The sequence below is a fragment of the Saccopteryx leptura genome, chromosome 4, assembly GCF_036850995.1.
Source record: "Saccopteryx leptura isolate mSacLep1 chromosome 4, mSacLep1_pri_phased_curated, whole genome shotgun sequence".
NCBI lineage: Eukaryota > Metazoa > Chordata > Mammalia > Chiroptera > Emballonuridae > Saccopteryx > Saccopteryx leptura.
The window spans coordinates 12883785-12905909 of record NC_089506.1 but is presented as its reverse complement, the minus strand read 5'-3'; the positions used below and the strand labels follow the sequence as shown (position 1 = coordinate 12905909).

General features: G+C 49.5%; 1 protein-coding gene across 1 annotated transcript in view; it reads left to right on the top strand.

The window, feature by feature from the left end:
• Positions 1–3834: 3834 nt before the first annotated feature.
• Positions 3835–22125, top strand: part of ENPP6 (ectonucleotide pyrophosphatase/phosphodiesterase 6) — a 94728-nt gene continuing 76437 nt past the window's right edge. Inside the window, exon 1 of the mRNA XM_066380155.1 lies at positions 3835–4197. Coding sequence (XP_066236252.1) covers positions 3957–4197 — 241 coding nt within the window. The 5' untranslated portion in view covers positions 3835–3956. The remainder of the gene's footprint in view (positions 4198–22125) is intronic.

Here is a 22125-nt window from a genome sequence, read left to right as displayed (position 1 = left end):
TTCCCCACCATGATTAGCAAGGTAGTGTCAAAACATGATGTTAGAGGTCAGGCTAATAGTTTCTAGACAGTCCACTTATTAGCTGTGTGATCCTGCTTAATCAGCTGCTTTTTACACAGGGAGCACGTTCTTGGAGACCTTTTTAACTTAAAATATGCAGAGAGAAAAACTACTTTCCTAGTATGAGCAAATGGAATGATTGTTGTATTTCTTTAATGCTGCCCTTTGCTCCTGACTTTCTTTTTCTTGATTAATTGCTCTGGGTAAGAATTCCAGCACGATGTTGAATAGGGGTGGTGAAAGTGAGCATGCTTGTCTTGTCCGTGATCGTAGTGGGAAAGATTCTAACCTTTCCTCATTGAGTATGATGTTAGCCATGGATGTGTCATACATGCCTTTAATATATTGATGTAGTTTACCTCTTTATTGACTTATTAGCTATTGGTCAGCCTCCACCAATGAATGCCTGTTTGTATTATTTTCCAGTGGTTGCTCTTGGCATTACCATATGTGTCCTTATTATAGTCCACTTAAAAGTAATATTTGATCACTTTACATTTTATTTTTTATATTTGACTTTTCCCACTTTGTAAATGAAAAAACTATCACAACAGTTTCATTCCATTTAAATATCCTACCCCTGTATTTTAAGCTACTGTTTTTATTTTTCAATTCTTTATAAGTTATAGATGATAAGTTCCATCATGTCATTATTTTTACTTTAAACTGTTACTTTTAAAGGACATTTTTAAAAAGAAAAACATATAGTCTTTTATATTTACCCACATACTTACTATTTCTGATAACTCTTTATTTTTCTTCTCGTAGGCCTCATGTTTTATCTGATATTATTTCCCTTCAACCTGAAGGACATTTTTTAGTATGTCGGTGACTCATTCTCCTGGTTTCATTTTCCTGAAAGTGTCATTATTTCATCTTAATTTTAGCAGAATATTTTCCTGTATCTAGAACATATTCTGTAGGATTCCAGTACTTTAAAATGTATTAAGATTCTTATTCCAATGCCTTGGCAGAGAGGGATCGATGGGGCGCTTACCATGGTCAGGATGTGAGACAAGGACTGGGAGGAGCTAAGATAGCTGATTTCCAGGAAATGAAAAGTGCTGACAGGCACCACGAAGGGCCGGTGTGGGTTGACAACACTGACATGAATGGACAAGACCGATGAGGGTTGATGTTGGCCAACATGGGCTGATGTGGGTCATGACTTTTGAATCTCTTTATTTCTGTCACTGGAAAGGGCCTTAAAGATTCTGTCACTCTGCAGAGGCAAAAACTGAAGCAGGGAAAGGCGGCCTTCTCAGAACCACACATTTGCGCAATGTCAGAATTCCAGGCTCTGGATCATGTCTTCTCTCTCCCAGAACCCTTTGCTTCTGTGTCCCCTGCCTCTCCGTAGGTTCACAGAAGCCAGGCACCAGAGTGCTGATGGACCCGCATGGCACATTCCCGAGAGCTCATGCATGTCCCCTGGCAAGACCTGGAATGGCTTTCAGGGCAAAGGTGGTTCCAAGTGTCTTTCAATTCTTTGTCTCATTTTCCTGTTTGATCCAGGTTAAAAACCCTGTGGGAAAAGACTTCATAACATTGCCAACCCTTGAAAAACAAGTGGCAAGAAGCACTTCTACATATTAGGTGCCAAGAACCATCCCAACTGAGGACATCCAGATAACAGACAGACAAAGTATCAGACCACAAGACTTGGGGCACTGAGTCCTAACCACATTTTCTGATCTAGTACTTCTTATTACTGCTTAGCTGTTATGTCCAGCCTTTTCTAGGTCACAGTTCAAGACCAGGAGTCTGGCTAGGCCATGCTGGGATTTCCTTGGTTTGAATTCCATCACATAGGTTTCTTTCTTTCTTCATATGTTGGCATGTATGATAAAGATGTCTGTTTGCAATAATTTTGAGCCAAAACTTTAGAGAAACTGTCTACACATTATCATAAAACAATATGATCATTAAAACAATATAGGGCCTACCGGCAATGTCTCCACCCAAGCACATCATAGCGTTTGGGAACCTCAGAGATCTATGAGCCCTTGAATCAGAGCGAGGTAGGTAAGGGCTGCTGTCCTCCACAGCTGGGTGAGGCACCCAGGGAGCCACATTTTGGGTTGTACCGCCAGCTGACCGCAGAGGAAAGTAGATACCCTTTCTGTATTCATCTTTAAGATTTGGAGTCCCTAACCTCTCACCAAGTGAGCCCAGGGGCCACCCCCAAGGCGGGTCATGTGAATGTGAACTATTTTCACAGCCCAGAAACCAGCACTTGTCAGCACCTGACCGAGCAAATCCAGCTTAGCCGGCTGCCTCTCTGGACCCTCACTCACTACGGGAGGAAATTAGTGTGTGCGATGCTGGCCACCAACCCATCAGCACCTTCCCCTCACCCCCCCTCTCCCCTCCTCCGCCCTTGTCCCCCCCACTTCTTATTTTTTTCTGTTTAGAATAATAACAGTACCCTGCGACTCAAAAGAAACATGAATAGCACTGTATTCTCAAACTTACTAACATTAAGAATGAGCTTCCCTCTTTTTCTTATTATTTTTTTTAATAATAAAGAAAGCATTCTTTTTATTGGAAAAATGGTCCGATGCTTGTCTGAGTCCGCTGAGATGGGACTGGTAATTTGACCTGTGTGTTTTCTTTTCTTTGTAGCACAATGTAGTGAATGGCCGGGGGTCTCGTGTAGAGGCTTGACTCCAAGTTCAGTAGGACAGGGGGAGAGATCGTCCAGCAGAGGGTGGAGGCGAGAGGGGCCTCTTAGAACGGATGGAGCTCAGGTGGCTGGTGGCCGGCCACCTTCAGTGCCCGTGAAGTCTGCCCCGAGCCTGACAGGTTTCACCAGCATCCAAGCCGCGTTCTGTTGCTAACAACAGCTAACATGTGTTAAGCACTTGCGGTGGGCCGTGCACTTGTTATAAGCCTGTTTAGTTTTCTGCCAAATGGAAGACTCACCATAGGGAACTTTGAGAAGCTGGACTCCGTGCTTAGTCCCCTCACCCACTCATGCCTGGCTGCACTTCACTGGCCTCCCGGTCTGCCCCTGGGCCCTCCTCTGCCTTGTCCGGCCGGTGGCGAAGCCGGAGTCACCACCAGCCCTGCTTCTCCAGTGCAAACTCTCCTCCTCCGGCCGTCCCTCTCGTCACCCTCCCGGGGCCACGCTGTCTCAGAACAAGCTGCTGGTAATGACCCCCGTGGTCCCACTCAGGAACTTTCTCTCCGGCTCCACAGCTCTCTTGAGAACCACACTCTCCTACGGATGCGTTTGGACACTGGCAACTTGACTAATCAAGCAGTACACACTGCGTATGCCTGCGTCTGACGGTGGCTGGCACAAGCAATTTGTTCGTGAATGCGGCGGTGAGAGAGGCACTGCCGAAACCCCACCCACGTGCCCGCTGAATTGTACTGTCTGTTGTTTATACACTGCGCTCAGGAGGTTTGCGTTCCTCAATTGTAAGTGAGAAAGACAGCAAGAGGGTTTAACTTGGGCAGAGACGTGGGATAAGAGCAAATGAGAAGTTTGCCCTCTTTCCTTGGCTCCTCCCTTTGATGACCCCCCAACTGCAAAGCTAGTGTCGACTCCCCTCATCTCCTAAAATTCCACCTCACGGTGGGCGCCCCTATTCCTGGAACAGTCACCCAAAATAATAAGGTTGCACTCTCTCCCCCGGTGTTAATCCCGGGTTGTTTGGGGACCCAGCTTCTCCAGGGGAGTCGGCCTCCCAGATTTCCTGGTAAAGGGTGAACGTTGGTAGTTTCAATAAAAGGGGTGCCTGTACCTTTAAATTCTGAAAGTGAACTTGGCTGAGGAAGGCCAGCAGTCAAGGTCCAGCCCCTAGAAGAGAGAATAGCTACAGCTTCTCCATCCTCAGTCTGTGCAAGGGGCCAGCTGTGCCAGCCAGCTCGGGTAGGCTCCCGGCAGCATGGCCGTGGAGCTCGGGGCCCTCCTGCTGGCCCTGGCTCTCGGCCTGGCCCAGACGGCCTCTGCACGCCGGAAGCTCCTGCTGTTCCTGCTGGACGGCTTTCGTTCGGACTACATCAGTGACGAGGCCCTGGAGTCCTTGCCGGGCTTCAGGGAGATCGTGAGCAGGGGCGTCAAGGTGGACTACTTGACCCCAGACTTCCCCAGTCTCTCTTATCCCAACTACTACACCCTGATGACCGGTGAGTACCTTGTCCTCTTCTGGGCGGGGAGGAGGGTGCTGGAGTTCCACACGGCCAGTGCCTGGCGCCACAGTCTTATTTCAATGTCCCGTTCTCCCTAGTCCTCTGGGACATCAAAGACAGACAGGAAGTTTGTGTTCTTGGCCGAGTTTTTTTTTGTTTTCATAGTTGTATTGTTCTCCAAGAGTTACCCCAAGGACCTGCTTTGGACTCTCGGTGTGGCGAACGGAGAGCTACGTGAACAGATGATTTAAAGAAGGGGTTTTATTTGTTTTACAAATCAAAATTCTAGCCAAGTCTGTGTTTTCTAAGTTCAAGTTTAAAAAGTCCACCAGTCTTCATGTGTCTGCTCCGAATTCCTTCTGTCCCCTTGCTCTGTGGTCATCTGTCATCCGAGAGGTGTCCTGGCTTGCTTATCAATATTCTAGGCTGTGCAAGTTTACACATGGATTCCCGGATTACCTGGAGACATTTTTCGTGTCAGATCTTAAAGTATTACTTAGCAATACCACTTGCCCCCTGTTTTGCCTTTTAGGGCAGGTCACATAGTATGGGGAAGAAAAAAAATCTGTTGTGTGGTTCGCATTCTTGTTTTTAACTTCTAGCATCTGGTTAAAAAAAAACAAAAACAACCCCAAACACCTAAAACCAAACAGAACAAAAACACCAGCTAACACAGACTGAGCCTGGGCTCGAGAAAGCTGGATTTTGCCCGCAAATGACCTTGGTCTGGGGTTGCCGGAGCACCCATGTGATTCCATGAACTTGAGCCTCCGCCTGTGCAATAGAAGGGACTTTCTGCTCACACGGTTGGGTTCCTGGCGTCCAGCTGGCTTCTCAGTAACTTTGTAAGGGCCAGCAGAGCACAGTCAGAAAGAATTTAGTAAATTGTCCAGGGAGGCTGCTCAGAATGCACTGTGATTGCTGCTTATGCTGAACTCTGCCGTGTGCTCTGAGCACAGGGAACACTCTATAATTATGTGAACAGGCAGGGGAGGAGAACTTGTGTGTCTCATTACGGAGCTCCACCGAACGGCAAAGCCATGGCAGTCTGGACAGACAGTGGATGTCTCTGACTTCCTGTAGGGGTACGAGATGCATGCATCCATAAAAATGCCATAAAATGAAAGGGGAAAGATATTCTGGAGAACTATAAATGAAGGCATGGGGTCGGGGGGAAATCCAGTCTGTGCATAAGCGAACAATGTATTTGTTGATTTTTAAAAAATGTCCCCCTGGGCAGACAAACAAGCAGCGTCTCTAAGATAAGGAGGATGAACAAACGTCCCCTGGTCCTCCCTTGGCACACGTCCCTGCCTTGCAGCGAAGCTGTTTGCAGGCTGCCGGGTCACACATAGATGCTATTGTGTGTCACAGCCCGACTTCAGTTCTGTCCAGGGAGTGTCACACATGCAGACCACCCCACGCCAGCTGTCTTTCAGAGCCTGGCTGGGAGACCTGATTCATAGACTGTCACGTGCCGTTTTCCTGATCTCAGTGGAAAATGAACCAAATCCATTTTAGAAAGTCAGACTCCAGTGAATAAAAAGGCCCATTGCAATCCCCACAGAGGGACCGAGCCAGTGACATGGCCTTTTGTTTGTCAGACCCACATTTCTGAGATTGGCACAAGGAATAATTTGCACCAAGCCTCTGTCACCCAGAGATATGCCTTCTGTTCGGGAATGGCTGCTTTCACTTGTCCCTTTCGTGGTGGGACAGTGCAGCTCTGTGAATGTTTGACGAAGATTTCACCTTCACTTTTAAACTGCGTTTAGCTTGAGGAGGCTGCGTGTTATGCTACATATTTTTTCAGGTGGTAAAATGTATAATCCGATTCGAAAGACAGCTCAGTACGTGAGTTGCTTTTCCCCTTTTATAGAAGCAATATGAGCCCCAGATGTGTCTTGCAAAGCTCATGTTCATGTGCATGCGGCTTTGGACTGTGGGTAGGGTGTGTCTTGCACACCTGCTGGTTGAATGAGAAGGCTGTAAGATGCCAGGCCATGGACCTGGGTTCGGCTCTGCTGACCCAGGGCTAAGTTTAGACTATTTTCCCCAATATCATGCTTATTTTTCTACCCAGTGTTGAAAATTTCCTCTTTTTTTTAATATAAGGAGGAATATAACCAGTGGGAATTTTTCTTAAACATATGGTTTGGGCATTAGAGCCTTTTATGAACTAACAAAAGAATCATGCTAGATCCTTTTGGTACTAAAGGCAGGCTGTTATGGGATTCCTCAGAATTCATAGGAGCGACTGTGATCTCACTTCATTATGTGAATTGTTGCCCATACGTCATAAAGCCTTGGTGTAATGGGGAAGGATGGGTTATTGGGAAAAAATCCTGGCCTTGGAGCTGGAAGACCTTGGTTGGGTCCTCTCAGGGTCCAGATGACACAAGAAGACTGGAGGGAAAACCATTTCCTGCCTCAGTTTCCACAGCTTCCAGGCCCCAATCAGGTTGTAGGTGCTGCCAGGTACAGACATGAAATTAAGCAATACAGAAGGAATTAGAAAAGTTAGGACCGGCACTTCTTGGGAGGCCTGCGTAGAAGAAATAAGCCAATGTCTGACACTCCTGGGGAGGAGAATGTCGTGGGAAGCCACGTGGATGGTGATGGGAACAGTCACAGGGTCAGTGAAGGAACCTTGGAGCTCATCTCTCCCAGTTGTTGACATGAGGACACTGTGGCTGATTTTACTTTTTCCTTCAAAATATATTTGTATCAAGACACATGTGAATAAAAATCCCAATTACGATCAAGAAGATCCATCAAACAATTGCTTTCTGGGGACACAAAGGATCTTAAAACAGGGCGTGTCGCCCAGGGAGCCTGCATTCAAGTTAAGGATGGGAGACACACCAGGTACCGAGAGTATCCTAAAATGAATGACAAGGACTGAAATGTGTCCCTCCAAAATCCACTGTGTTGAAGTCCCAAACCCCAGCACCTGAGAATGTCATCACATTGAAAGATCATGGCCTTCAAAGAGGCTGTTCAGTTAAAATGAGGTCATGAGTGTAGATCTCTAATCCAATATGGTTGATGTCCTTTTAAGAAGAGGAGGAGGCACCAGGGATTCGGTGCACGGAGGAAAGGCCACACGAGGGCGCAGCGAGGAGGCTGCCTTCTGGGAGCCAAGGAGAGAGCCCACCCCAGAAACCAGACCTGACGACACTATGATCTCGGACTTCCAGACTCCAGAACTCTGAGGAATACATTTCTGGTATTTGGCCCACCCATTCTGTGGCAACTCTAGCAAACGAAGACACAAAGACGGAAAGGTGGTTCCCTAAGATGCTAAGAAGACCGGAGGGAGGCCGGTCTTCCCGGTCTTCCCGCTGGAGCGGCACGTGGAGCATTCTGAAGGAGGCAGGCTCTGGGATAAACGGCCACAAGCACGGTGCCCATCGCCGTGTCTCCCTTTATGCATGTGCTCTCTCTGAAGTGTGGATCAACCTCATTCCGAAAACAACCACAGAGTCACTGCTTTCTGTTTCAGTCTTACTGTGGATCTTTTTGTAAGGTTCTTCCCTTTTTTGAATTAAGTCCACATTTGATTTAAGTAAAGTTTAAGATAAAATCCATGGAAGAAAAGCAGTGGTTTGTCTAATCCAGATCATGGGTAAACAGAAAATTGCTGGGTATGTTTCCACCAAGCAGCGTGGCAACATGGTTGTGCCAAGGTCCATGGCAACATTTGTTTGCAATCCTTGAACACTTCTTTTTTTTAATTATTATTATTAAAGTATAGTTGACACACAATATTATATTAGTTTCAGATGTACAACACAGTGATTCTACATTTGTATACTTTACAATGGGATCACTGTGAGACATCTGTTAACCACCTCTCACCCTGCAAAGTTAGTGTGATATTATTGATGGTATTCTCTGTGCTGTACACTACACCCTGGGGCGCACTTACTTTTTTTGACTAGAAGGTTGTACCCTTTATTCCCCTTCGTCTCCCACCTCCCTCCCCTCTGGCAACTGTCAGTTCTCTGTGTGCACAAGTCTGTTTCACTTTTGTGTTGTTTGTTTCTCTTTCTGTTTTTCAGAGTTCACATATAAGAGAAAGCATATGGTCTTTCTCTGTCTGACTGTGTCACTTAGAATATAACCTCTAGGTCCATCCGTGTTGTCACAGATGGCAAGGTTTCATTTTTTTATGGCCAACTAATATTCCACTGTGGGGTGTGTATGCGTGTGTGTATCACATCTTCGTTATCCATTCATCTATTGATGGACAGTCTTGTTAAGCAGTAGGGAAATGAGGCCCGGAGTGTCCTGAGGAGCAGGGAAGGCAGTCTGATTTTTCACTAAACATCATCTACCAACAGACAAACGCCTGCTGATGTGAATTTGCTATGCAGTATGTTATCACCACGTCGACATTCAGAAACGGCTAAAGGGCAGGCAGGTTAAAGGCCTTGCTCCAGACACTGAAGAATGCCAGGGGTGGGGGCTAAGATGGGAGGGTTGACATTGTCGGCCCTGTTCTCACACATCAGGGCCCTGACCCATGTCCTGGAGTGTCCAGGGGTTGTGACCTTGAACCTAGGGTCAGCAGTCTCCCCAAGGTCAGTCCAGGAGGCAGTAAGAGCACAAATAAAGGCGCTTCATTAATTCTTTACTGGAATCAAAGAAGAACCAAGAGCATGAACTGCATAGAATGAATATTTGTGCCAACGTGTCTTCCTACACGTCTAGAAATTACACGTGAAGCCGATTCCTCCCAGATATCAAAGCCCCAACATTCTGGAGTAAGTGGTTGCAGGGTAAGGCATGCTTACCCCTGCTTTTAAGGAAATAGCTGATTTAAATTAAAACCGGCTGTCACTTTGGACCAGAGGAAATCAATGCAGACAGTACTGAGAAATCACGTTCTGATAAAAGCCCACATCCTCAGCCTTCTGGAGAATCTGGGTGCCGCGTGGGGGTTGCCGGACCTCCGCACACCCACAGCACGAGCGGCACGGACCTGTCCCCGGGGCCCCTCTCCTCTCCTTGTCCTGGTCAGCCTTGGCGCGGGCCGCTCACCCCAGCACGTTAGCGTCCTTCATTCTGGTGCGTTGCCCCTCGGCTGCCCTCTGCGTCACCTCGCAGCATCTCCTGTGCACCATGCGGCCCTGCCTTGTTTCCCCCGGGCCCTGCGGGGACCAGGGCCAGTCCTCAGGACTCGCGTCAGTGCCCGGGAGCGGTGTGGGGCACTGTGCGTGCGCCCCCCGCCTGACAGCTCACTCGGGTTCCACGACTGTCCCCTCCACGCTGCCTCCTCTTTCCCTGACTACTCCTTGGTCCCTTCTGCCGGTTGGTTCCTCCTCTTCCTCCCCGCCCTTCCTTTGAGTTAGCCGCACTTGCACGATGGATGGCGAGGCCTGCACTCCTCTGGCCCTCAGCGCCGGCGCCCTGACCAGAACCAGCACCTTGCCCAGGGCCAGCACCCTAGGAGCCCCTGCGCCCTCCACCGCCCCTGCGCCCTCCACCGCCCCTGCCCTGCCGTCGGTCTCCACGTGCGAACCAGAGGGATCCCTGTAAAACACACACGCGCCTCCTCACGTCCCTTCTCTGCCAGGCCCTCGGGTAGATTCTGCTTGCCCCCGAGGGTCTCGCGTCCTGGGGGGTGGAGCTGGCCCCTTTCCGACCTTGGTCCCCCGACCACTATTCCCCGCGTCTCCTCACCAGTTCCAGATGTGCGGCCACCGAGGGACATCAGAGCCCGCTCTTCCCTCTGGCCGGAATAAGTTTCCCCGGAGAGACTCAAGGTTTGCTCCGCTGACTGCCTCAGATCTCTTCCCCAAAGTCACGGTCGTGGGTGCGCCCTCCCCCCTCCCCCTCCCCTCCCCCCTCCCCCTCCCCCCTCCCCCCTCCCCCCTCCCGGTCGTGGGTGGGCCCTCCGCCTCCCCGGCCCCGCGGAACCGCCAGAGCCCACCCGCTCCGTCCTGTCTGTTTCCTCACTTTTCCTATTTCTCACGGCAGCACCAATGTGCTTGGACTGGACTCGTCTTCTTCAAATACAATTTATTAGAAGGATGAAGCAACATACAAACCATTAAAACACTCAGAGTTGCAGGAAGCTGGAGTATTATTTTGATTTTAGAGACTCCTAAACTAGTAAGGGATGAGGGAAAACCCCAAAATGGCGTTCTTTCTGATGTGGACCATTAGCAGTCCCTAGGGGAACTGGCTCCCTTTTATGTCTAGTCATCTTATGTAGCTCAAAACACGTCTATTGTTTTGTTTCACACTTTGACCCTAGAGTTGGAGGCAGCAAGAGGGTTGGCAGGAGAGTCACCCATGAGGAGGGGGCTGTGCCTTGGAAGGGATCAGAAACCTGAGGTGTTGGGAATTTAACCAGAACACCAGTTGTCAGCACTGCCCAAGAGTGAGCCTAATTCTCGCCACCAAGACCGCTGAAGCCAAGAAAGCTGAGGACGCAGCAGCGTGTGAACCAGGCAGATGGTTCAGAACCACGCGAACAACTGTGAGAGGACAGTGAGGGCCAGGCTGTGTGTGTGGTCCTGGCTCTCAGACCAGGGACGGGTCTGGCAACTCCAAGGGCTGGCCGGGCCCTGCCTGTGCTCTCAGACTGCTCACGTGGCCAGGCTGTCAACACAGGCAATTAAGAGGCTTCGTGGATATTTGACAACGTGGTGTTATGGGCAGAAGTATGCCCCTCCTCCTCCAATTTCTAATTCCCGATGCCTTTATAGAATGTAGCTGTATTTGGAGATAGGATCCTTTAACAGGTAATTAAGTTAAAATGGGTCATTAGGGTAGGCCCTAAGTCAAGATGACTGATGTCCTTATAAGAAGGGGAGTTGAAAACACAGATAGGCAGAGAGGGAAGTCCAGGCAAAGTCACAGGGAGTGGACAGCCATCTACAAGCCAAGGAGAGACTTGAGAAAAGACCAACCTGGCTGACACCTTGACCTTGGACTTTTAGCCTCCAGAATTGTGAAAAATAGATTTCTGTTGTTGAAGCCACCTGGTCTGTGGTATGTTGTTTTGACAGCGCTGGGATAAATCAGACAGGATGGTGACTAGACTGCTAATAGAGGAAATGGAGGTATTTCCAGACAGACCACTTACACCCCCAAGCTTGCTTTCCTGAGGCTTCCTGGTGGTTTCTGCCCTGAAATGGGGGTAGCTGTGGTGTAGCAAAGGACCACCAACTGTGTGGCTTCTAACAATAGAAATGACTCCTCCGTGGTTCTGGGGGCCAGTCATCTGAGCAAGGTGTCGGCAGGGCCGTGCTCTCTCTGAAGGCTCCCGGGGAGGCCCTGCCCAGGCCCTGCTCTGAGCCCCCTGTGCTGCATGCAGTCCATGGTGCTCCTGGGTCTGCAGCTGTATCGTTGCATCGCTCCAGTCTCTGCTTCCTTTGTCACATAATGTGTGTCTCTTCTCTTCTTATAAAGACACCGGTTGTATTGCATTAGAGCTCATTCTAATGACCTCGCATTAACTTGCTTACGTCTGTAGAGACCTTGTTTCTGAACAAGGAGGGCGCACTCGCAGACCCTGAGGGGTGGAACGGCGACATATCCTTCTGGGAACACAATTCAACCTACAGCACATGGTGCAGTGGAAGGAGCCATGGGGGTGTCGCAGAAGACCGGATTTCCTCTCTTCTGTTCCCTTTTGACTTTCAGAATGGATACGAGTTCTTTTTTGAGTTTTAATATTATTTACACTGGGGAACAATTTTTTTTTCATTTTCCGTTGCATGAGGTTTTAGAACTGTTTCTATATATTTCTGCATTGCTGATTTCAAATCTGAAACCTGTTTTTTGGTGCATGCTCTAGTTTTTATGCAATTTTAATTTCTTTTTGTTTCAGTTAATGGCATGCATTAGTTTTTAAATTGGAGTTAAAGGGCAACGACTCTTGGATTGAACATACCACAAGGCAATTAATGTTTTACAAACATCACTTTTACATAATTATAGTTGTTTTTAAATGTAAAAAAATTATTATCTGATAAAAACACCCTCTTGTTTTGTTTTAAGATTGAATCATGGCTTCTTTGAGTAGGCGTAAATGTAAGAATAGTCCTGACACCTTCTGTTATATATGTGGCTGTTACACACTTCAACGTCAAAGGCGCAATATTTCATCATTTCTGACACGTGCATATATTGCCTATTTTCAAGTTCCCTTTGGTGATCAAGCCCACAATATTGGGCTCCTCATATTGTGTGTCATAATTGTGAGAAAATGCTTCGTGACTGGACAAAAGGAAAATGCAAAGAAATGCCTTTTGGTATCCCCATGGTTTGGCATGAACCTCAGGACCACAGCAGTGACTGTTATTTCTGTCTGATCCATACAAAGGGCATTGGCAAGAAAAAATGGCATATGATCGCATATCCTAATATTCCTTCACCAATATGACCTATCCCACACTCTGAGACACTGCTGGTTCCAGTTTTCAATGGTTTTATTTCTTCTAAGGACAAAGAAAGTGAACATGGTGATCAAGTGTATTTTGATAAGATACATGAGGAGGCCCTGGCCGGTTGGCTCAGTGGTAGAGCGTCAGCCTGGCGTGCAGAAGTCCCGGATTCAATTCCCGGCCAAGGCACACAGGAGAAGCGCCCATCTGCTTCTCCACCCCTCCCCCTCTCCTTCTTCTCTGTCTCTCTCTTCCCCTCCTGCAGCCGAGGCTCCACTGGAGCAAAGATGGCCTGGGCGCTGGGGATAGCTCCTCAGCCTCTGCCCCGGGCGCTAGAGTGGCTCTGGTCGCAACAGAGCGACCCCCGGAGGGGCAGAGCATCGCCCCCTGGTGGGCGTGCCGGGTGGATCCCGGTCGGGCGCATGCGGGAGTCCGTCTGACTGTCTCTCCCTGTTTCCGGCTTCAGAAAAATACAGAAAAAAAAAAAAAAAAAAGATACATGAGGAAATGGTTTTAGAATCTGAAGGGTCTTCTTCTGATGCTAAGCAGTCACTAACCCCTCAGCAGTTTAGCCAACCCGAATTGAATGACTTATTAAGAATGACATAAAAATTGTCCTCAACTTTCTGAAGTATGAGGAGCATAACTGGATCATTTGTGTGGATCTTAAAATGGTAAATTTCCTGCTAGGACAACAGAGAGGTTTCACAAAGTATCCTTGCTTTCCGTGTTTGTGGGACAGCTGAGCTCGGGAAAAACACTGGACATAGAAGGAGTGGCCAAAACATGAAGCTCTGAAAGTAGGGATGCAAAATATTGTGAATGAACCTGTAGTTAATTGAGACAGGATCATTTTCCCCCCACTTCACATCAAACTTGGCTTAATGAAGCAGTTTGTTCAGGCTTTGAGTAGAGAAAGTGAATGCTTTCAACATATTATTTCTGTTTTTCCTGCCTTGTCTTTCGAGAGGATAAAAGCAGGTGTATTCTTTGGACCTCAAATTCGAACCCTCATACGTGATGAAGAATTTGCCAGGAAGATGAATAAGGAGGAGAAAGCATCATGGCAGTCTTTTGTGGCAGTTACAAAGAACTTCGTTGGCAAAAAAAACAGAAAACTATGAACTTCTGGTTCAAAGGATGCTGTTGGCTTTCCACGACATTGGATGTAACATGAGCATTAAGATTGACTTCCTGTAACGTCACCTTGATAAGTTTCCCCAAAATCTTGAAGCTGTTGGTGATGAGCAGACTACTGCTGGAGCATCAAATGAGACTGTCCTCAACAAGTACACAAACGCAAGAGCTACAAATGCAAATTTTTGCCTGAATAGAATTTAAATGTTTTGCACAAATTTTATGATTAAAATAAGTGTTTTAATATGTTCTGTTTTGAAATTGTAGACAAATTCTGATGTACTCATATCTTTTAGTGTATCAGTATATTTACTGCATTATATAAATTATTATATTTTCACAAAGATGATGCCCAAGAAGACATTCTACTCCATTATGTTAAACTAAATGTTGAAAATTTTACAATAAGATGAAAACCTAAAATCTTGAATTGCAAAACACTGTATGAGAAAAACTAATGTCAGATTTGAGATCAGCACACTCGAATTAGGTAAGAACAAGTGTTTTGTGGATGCAACAAAAATTTTGTTCCCCAGTGTTATCAATAGAATGGAGAAAATAAATGCTTAACTTTGTTGCGAGGCCGGAATGAGAAACTTTGTGTAAAGCCACTATTCTATAAACTGTACGTATTGCACACTTTACTGGTAAGATTAGGCGAACTCATGTTGCAGTAACAAGCTAGAGCAGCGGCTTAGGACAGCCAAGGTTTACTTCTCACTCGTACATGGACCTTAAAGATTAGCTCTGTGCCATTTCCTCTTCATTTTGAGACCCAGGCTGAAAAAGCAACTTCTAACTGAGACATGCTGCTCACATAAGCCAAAGGAAAATGGAAAATGGCCAAACAATGTGATAATGCTTAAAACTTCTGCTTAGAGGTGTCACAAGTCACATCCACTCATATTTTTTTTCTTCTCCTTTCTTTTTTTTCTCTCCCCTCTCCTCCTCTCTCCCCTCTCCCCTCTTTTCTCCTCTCCTCTCCTCTCCTCTCCTCTCCTCTCCTCTCCTCTCCTCTCCTCTCCTCTCCTCTCCTCTCCTCTCCTCTCCTCTCCTCTCTTCTCCTCTCCTCTCCTCTTATTCCTCTCTTTTCTGTTTAGGAGAGAGGAGAGGAGATATTGAGGCAGACTCCCATATGTGCCCTGACTGGTATCCACCTGGCAACCCCATCTAGCGCCAATGCTCAAGTACAGAGCTATTTTTTAGCACCTGAGGCTGATGTGCTCGGACCAACCGAGCTATCCTCAGCACCCAGGGTCACACTCAAACCAACGGAGCCACTGGCTGCAGAATGGGAAGAGGGAGAGAAGGGGGAGAGGGGGGGGAAGAAGATGGTCACTTCTCCTGTGTGTTCTGGCCGGGAATCAAACATGGGACAGCCACACACCAGGCCGATGGTCTACCCTCTGAGCACTAGGGCCTCCACTCACATTTCATTGGTCAAAGCAAATCCTATTGCTAAGCTCTATGCCAATGAGCTAGGATGTAAAGTCCCCACACAGTGAGTGCAGGAATTATAAATATTTTTAACATTAATGTATTGTGTCACAGACACTGAATGGCAACTTGTTGCATTTCAGAAGAAACCTGTGGGTCTTAATAAAAAATGAATGGCATAGGGACAAGTGTCTGTAGCTCAGGGGAGGGGAACCATGGTCTCAGACGTTTCCAGGAGAAGGTGGATCTAGAGGTAAACATGGAAGGATAAGTGGAAAGATTTCTGGTAAGAGGTGAATTTTGAGCCAAGTCTTAAGAAAGAAAAATCAACAAAGGCTTTATCTAAGGGACATAACCCAGGCAACGTCAGAGAAGCATTCGTAAGACAGAGACAATGTGCTAAAACCATTCACCACTCGGGTGTGGGTGGGAGGGTTAGAGAGGGAGGCGTTTGTTAAAAAAAAAAGAAAAAGACATTCAGTTGATGGAAGGCTTTTAAAGCTAAACTGAAGGTAATGCAACAAGCTCCCTCTTTTCTCCTTTTCCACTCGAAACAGTTGAGCGTCTAGTCTTCCCGATGGGCCCTACATGAGAGGTCGAAGGTGAGGGGCACCCTCGAGGAAGAACTTGCCGATTGGGTGATGAGTAAAGAAGGGACCCTGAGTCAATTCCAAGGCTGTGAGATATTCAGAAGTCTGGGGCTCCTATGGGCAGAGATGAGAACGTTTGGAGGGCTGTTTACTTGGGGAAGTAAATTTTCATCAGAATAAATTTTTAATTGGAGTAGGATGTCTACCTGGAGTTGGAAGTTTAGGGGATCAGAGGCACTGTCTTAAAGGAGAGTTCCAGAAATGTGCAGAATAACCACAGTGGGGAAAAGAAACTGCTCCCGTGGGTCCTAGTGGACCCCAGTCAATGGACCTCTCCTCTCTCTGCTTGCCACACAGCTCACAGAAGCACAATGACCATCTGTCTTCCCATCTGTATGAAGTTTTGTCTCAATTTTGTCACTTACTTCCTAGGGACACCTAACAACATCTTTCCATGCGTCTACTTAACATTGTGGTCTGTGTGAAGCGTCCTGATTAAAGCTGCCCAAGGACACAGGCTGGGCCGGCAAGGGGTCGGGCACAGAAGCCTCAGAGGGCACTGACGGGCTCAGGTCCTGAGAAAAACAGTGTGTTCCAAGAATTTGCAAAAATAATCTCTCCTGGCACATCATTATTTACGCGCCCATCAACAGACCTCTCTACGCCGAAGTGCCACTTTTTAAAAAGCCTGTTTCTCTTGGCTTCCATGGTGACGAGAGGGAGTTCTTGTTCTGTGGTATTCAGCTGCTGAAAACCCACTCCCCGAAGAAGGGGCAGGTTAGGGCAGCGGGTGAAGCTTAAAAATGTGGCGAAAGCTTTGGATTATGAAAACAACGAGCCCCTTTTGGAGTAGGCTCACAGGCACGAAGCCACTGTGGTCTCGAGGCCCGGGCTGGTCTCTCCCGCCTCTCCCCCCTGCCCCCCGCCCCCCGCCCCCCGCCGTTGATTGATAGGACCATATGCCTCCTGCCAGGGCTTCTGGGAGTTTGGTGGAACCATGCTGCTCTCAGTACCTGCTTCACTATGAATACTATGCCAAGAAATGGGCTAAAGGACATTTAAAATTAATTCAGAGGGAGCCTGAGTCAGCATGTTAACATTTATTTCAGAGACACTTTAAACAACACCTACTCGTGTTTCAGAGTCCCTTCCCGTGAATAAGACCATTGTCTACGGTCTCCCAGACGGGGACCTGCAGCAGGTCTGGGGCTTCTCCAGGTCCCGTGGGCAGCATTTGACTTTTGTTGGATATTGTGCTGGTTCATAACCAACTCCGATCTTTGACCCTTTTTATAGCGAGGAGAGAGGGACGGACAGAGAGGCGCGGAACCACGCGTGGGCAGGCTCATTTGGACAGAGGGCTGCTGGGCTGAACCCGTAAAGAGGCTTTTGGTCAGGGATGCTGTGGGTCCTTCACACGCTGGTGAAGTGATGTCCCCGGGCGCCGGGGTTGCCAGGCCTGCGGCGGGAGGACACGCGGGGTCGTGGTGAACACACACGTGAGGATCTGCAGCAGAGCACCCTGACCGTGTGCCGTGGGCCACAAATGATCCAGCTGTGTCAGGAGGCCAGGTCCCCTGCCCAGGGACCCGGGGTCTGGGCAGCCTGGTCGGTTCACCCCATGTTGTCAGCTGGGGTGATGTGGATGTCTGATTGTGAAGCGGGTGGGAAAGCACTTGGTTGACCAGGGTGGGCTCGGGGAAGGAGTCGGCTGGCCAGCGTTCTTCTCCCGAGTCTGCCACGACCCCCTGGGACTCCGGGTGAGTCGCTTCCTCGTCCTGGTCCTGGGTTCTCACTGCTTTACCGGAAGAGGCCTGGGCAGATGGAGCCCTGGGGTTAGCTGTGCCCCGAGTGAGTGCCGGCTGGGTCCCGGCAATGTTCTAGGTGCTCTGTTCCAGGCCTGGGAGTGCAGTGCTGAGGTTCCCAGGAGATTCTTCGGGACCACAGTGGGGCAGAGGGAAAGGGTGGTTGGGAGGGGCTGTCGATGCCAGTCTGCCTCTCTTCCCCGTTACAGTCACAACTGCACATGGACCCCTTTTACACATTTGAGGAAGGTGGCCCGTGGTGAATGCCACCGGATGCTGATGGCCCTGGACAAGGGCTCTGGCTCGAGGGCAGGGTGGGGGCAGCAGATGGAGGTCCCGTGCCTGTGGGAGTCGTGGGCAAGGCGTCCACAGTGTTTTCCTGAGGGGCCCCGGGCCTCGGGCTCTTCCTCCAGGTCATACACATGCATCAGACAAACTATTCACCAATTCTGTAGCCTGTTGAGTGTTCCCTGAAAAATTTTCTGTATGTGTAAGGGCTTGGCTTTCTCAGGGAGACTCGGGAAACATTCTGCTTTAATGGTTAAAGGCAAAAACCTTAAACAAACATAGGTGTTTGGGAGAAAACCTCAAATACTGGGCTTTCAGTCCGTCGCTAGTGGACCACAGGCCCACCCTGGGACATGCTGCCGCCTCGCCCCACCCCTGCTCCGCAGCCCGGAAAAAGGAAAATGCATGAAAACCCCTCACCGGCCATGTGAATTCCCTTCCCGGGCCCCAGTGTCCTCATTGTAGAGGAGGGGGACAGCCCTGGCCTGCCAGACATCCCACCAGGAGCCCACCAAAGAAGGGAGATGGGAGAGGCAGGACCATATCAGGACACGATGGCACCTCAGAAGAGTCACCAGGGTCCTCGATTTCGGCTCCAGCTACTCGTGAAAAGCGCCACCAAGTCATTTAGCCTGAGAGGTTTCCCAGAAGTCAGGCCATGTACTGTGTGAGAGTGGTCAGTTATTTTAAAATTTTCACACTGGTCCCCCCAGTCTCTGGTCAGAAATGCTCTGTGCTGTGGGGGCAGCTTCTCTCCTGCCCTTTGTCCAGCCGGGCTCCGCAGGGTGACAGGAGACAGCGGGCAGCCGGGACACCACCGTCCAGGGTCATCATCAGGGCCCAGCCAAGGACTTTTGCCAGTTGGAGGGAAGACATACCTATAAAGCTACATAAGAAACTGGAAACTCCGACTACCTATCAGAGGGACACTGGGCCAGATAAGAGACAAATGTGCAAGAGGGCTGTTTTGTCTCTCTTTTTGAACAATGTGATTCATCTATTGAAAATATTACCTGAAGAGAAGAGTCTGGATCCGGTGGAGCTCGCTCACCTCCGGCTGAGCAAGCAGACGTTTCCACCTAGCATTGGCTAAGCCCCGGGTTCAGTTCAGCCCGCGGTGACAACGACCAGCTTAGACTCAACAGACACTTCTCTCTCCCAGTCCTGGGGGCTGTGGCGGGATCCGGTTCTGGTGAGGGTGAGATGACCGTTTCTCACTGAGTCCTCACCTGGCAGAGCAATGGGAGAGCTCTCGGGGGGGGGGGGGTCGCCTTCATAAAGGCGCTAATCCCATTCCCGAGGGCTCCACCCTCGTGACCTAAGCACCTCCCAAAGGCTCAACCTAAAACCATCACATTAGATTAGATTTCAATATAGGAATTTTGAGAGGACACAAACATTCGGTTCATATGAGTTAGGAAAATATAGTCACATTAAAAGTGGTTTTTGTTGTTGTTGTTGTTGTTTAAAGATGCTTCCCAGCCCATTGGGCCTACAGCGATGTTGTGTGGTTTGGTTTGTGCAGTCGGGATTGCAGAGGTACAGACAACAGCCAGCCAGGGCACAGGACACCCCAGTGAAGGCCGCTGTCCCCATCCTTTGAGCACCGTCACCTCGTGGGAGATGCCCCTCGGAGCAGCAGGACTAAGGGTCGTCTACCAGCTCCCACCTGGCACTCAGCCTGGGAGGGGCTCCTACCCCCCGCGTGGGTCCCTCGGGCTGCCGTGCCGGCTGGGCCAGTCTACACAGCCGTCCACCCTGCTTTTGGTCTACGCTTGCTCAAGGGCAGGGGAATGTGGGCAGTGCCAGCGTCGGGGCCCAGGGCCTGCTCAGCAGAGACACTTGACTCCTGTCTGTTGGATTCCGCTGGTTCAGTGACCGTAACGGGACTTCAGTCCGACCCCATGGTGGAAGGCCGAGGCTGCCTCTCTTTCCTCTAGGCTCAGTCTAGAGAGTTGTGTCGACCCTCCTCTGCCGGGGGCCCACTACGTTCTAACAGAGCACTGGAGCACGCGAGGGCCTGTGTGGATCTCTCTGGAGTCTGCGTTCCCCCCAGCGTGCTCCCTAGCCTCCAGTTCCCTCCTCCCTCTCCCTGATGGCTGTGGTCCCTCCCCAGGGCCCCATTCCTCCCATCCTCGTGGCTTTCCCAGCACCCAGGGCTGCCTGGTTTCTCTGTGGTGCGTCTCGTCCAGCCTCTGAGTACTTCCAGCCTGGCCCATTCCTCTGCCACTTAGCCAGCTGGCCTTGTCCCAAACCGGGGCGCCGCTCTCTGTCCATTTCTGCGTGTGACTTTTCTAGTCCATTTCAGCGTGCGTTTGTTGGTGTGAAAGGGAACAACAGAGCCATACGAAGGAGCTTGGGAACATGGACCAAACCCCACAATATCCCGATCCGAAATTCCCCCCCAAGGCATTCAGGATCACAAAATGTAAAAAGTGGAAGGAGCCTTAGAAATTCTAACGCGTTTATTGGTCCCAAACAGGAGAGCGAGTGCGCAGCGAGATCAGGACAGAAGCTCCCCGCCCCAGGCAGGGGTCTCCGAGTCCTGGCCGGGGCTGGACTCGCTCCGGTGACCGGGGACGGCAGCCCCGGCGTCCTACCTGATCCCCGTGGATCCGGGTGGGCGGACCGCCTTGCTGGGCTCTCGGACTTGCTCTGAGCGCTCCGCTTCTCGGGGGCGGGGCTTCCCTGCCTGCGCGCTTTCCTCACCCTCCTTAACATCTCCAGGACGTGTGAGCTGAAGTGGAGATAGGACTCAAGAAAGGTGGTTTTTTTTGTTTGTTTGTTTTTGTCAATTTCATCAAGGATCTGGTCAGGGAGGAGATGGAACCACCCACAGATTGGGGGTGGTGTTCGGAGCGTCCACCCTGCGTCCCAGGGCCGAGGATGACAGCGGGAGGCTGGCGGGTGTCCTGTAAACACCGTCCATGATCTCACCAAGGTCTGATGGGACAGATAAGGGAAGCGTGTCCCTGCGGGTGCACCCTCAGACTGTGTCATCATGCATGTCAACATCTAGCTGAAAGCCAAAATAACCAGAGGAGACCAAACTTGACTTTATTTACCCTGGTTCCCAGCCACCAATTTGACTGGATGGGGGTCTTGAAAATCCACCTCGAGGGGTTCCCTCTGTGGACGTCAGACTAATTGCTAGCCTCCTGACCAGGGAACCGTCAGGGTCCACGTGGCCAGCTGTGACTGCCGGGGCCTGCATTTCCCCTTTGTCACTGCTCTGTTTGTGTTGGAGGCTTTTCTGGGAACTCCTGGTCCTTCTTTATACTTGGATCCGGCCCAGGCCCTGCTCCCCTCCACCCACCTTCCTCTCCCAACTCCAAATAAGGCCTCCGTCCTCTAAAAGGCCTTGACCTTCGGATCATAACATTTCAGAGCTGGGTGCGGCCTTGAGATTTTATTTTATTTTTAAAATTTTACTTTATTCATTTTTAGAGAGGAGAGAAAGAGGGAAAGAGAGAGACCGAGAGAAAGGAGGGGGGAGGAGCTGGAAGCATCAACTCCCATATGTGCCTTGATCAGGCAAGCCCAGGGTTTTGAACCGGCGACCTCAGCATTTCCAGGTTGACGCTTTATCCACTGCGCCACCACAGGTCAGGCGAGATTTTATTTTTATCTATTCGTGAACTTCTTTACCATTTACTATCAGAACTATAGAATTTATTATAGTAATTGTAATAACATGGAAGGTTGACATAGAGTCACAGAGTGCGTTTGTGTGTGAACATGCCCCACTCAAGGATATATTGAGTGTTTACTTTGACAGGGGGGCCTGTTCTAAAAGGTGGCTGGGACATGGCCTTTGTCTTGAATAAGCCTGCAGTTCAGGCAGAGCCACTAAATATATGTGGAGAGAAATAGAATCATCGGACAGAGTAGAACAGGCACGGACCGTTTGTGAGGGTGTGTGGTGAGGACGGAAGGCCGGCTGAGGTGTGGTGTTCGAGTAAAGCCTGAAGGACGTGGACCCGTTGGAACCTGGAGGAAAGGCCGTGAGGGTCAGTGACATCACGCAAGTCCAGGGGCAGAGGTGGCAACGATGAGCAGCGTATGGAGACCAGCGCTGCGTTTAGAGGTGATACGCTGACATTTCTGAGCAGCGTGGGTTTGAGGGAGGCCGTCCAAGTGCAAGGCTAGAATGAAGGAAGCTGGAGTCAAGTCCTCAGGACCAGAATGGCCTGAGGTCAAGGGTTCGAGCCAAGGATTCGGTAGGCTATACACAGGGGGAACAGGGAACGCTGATTGGATGTGCAG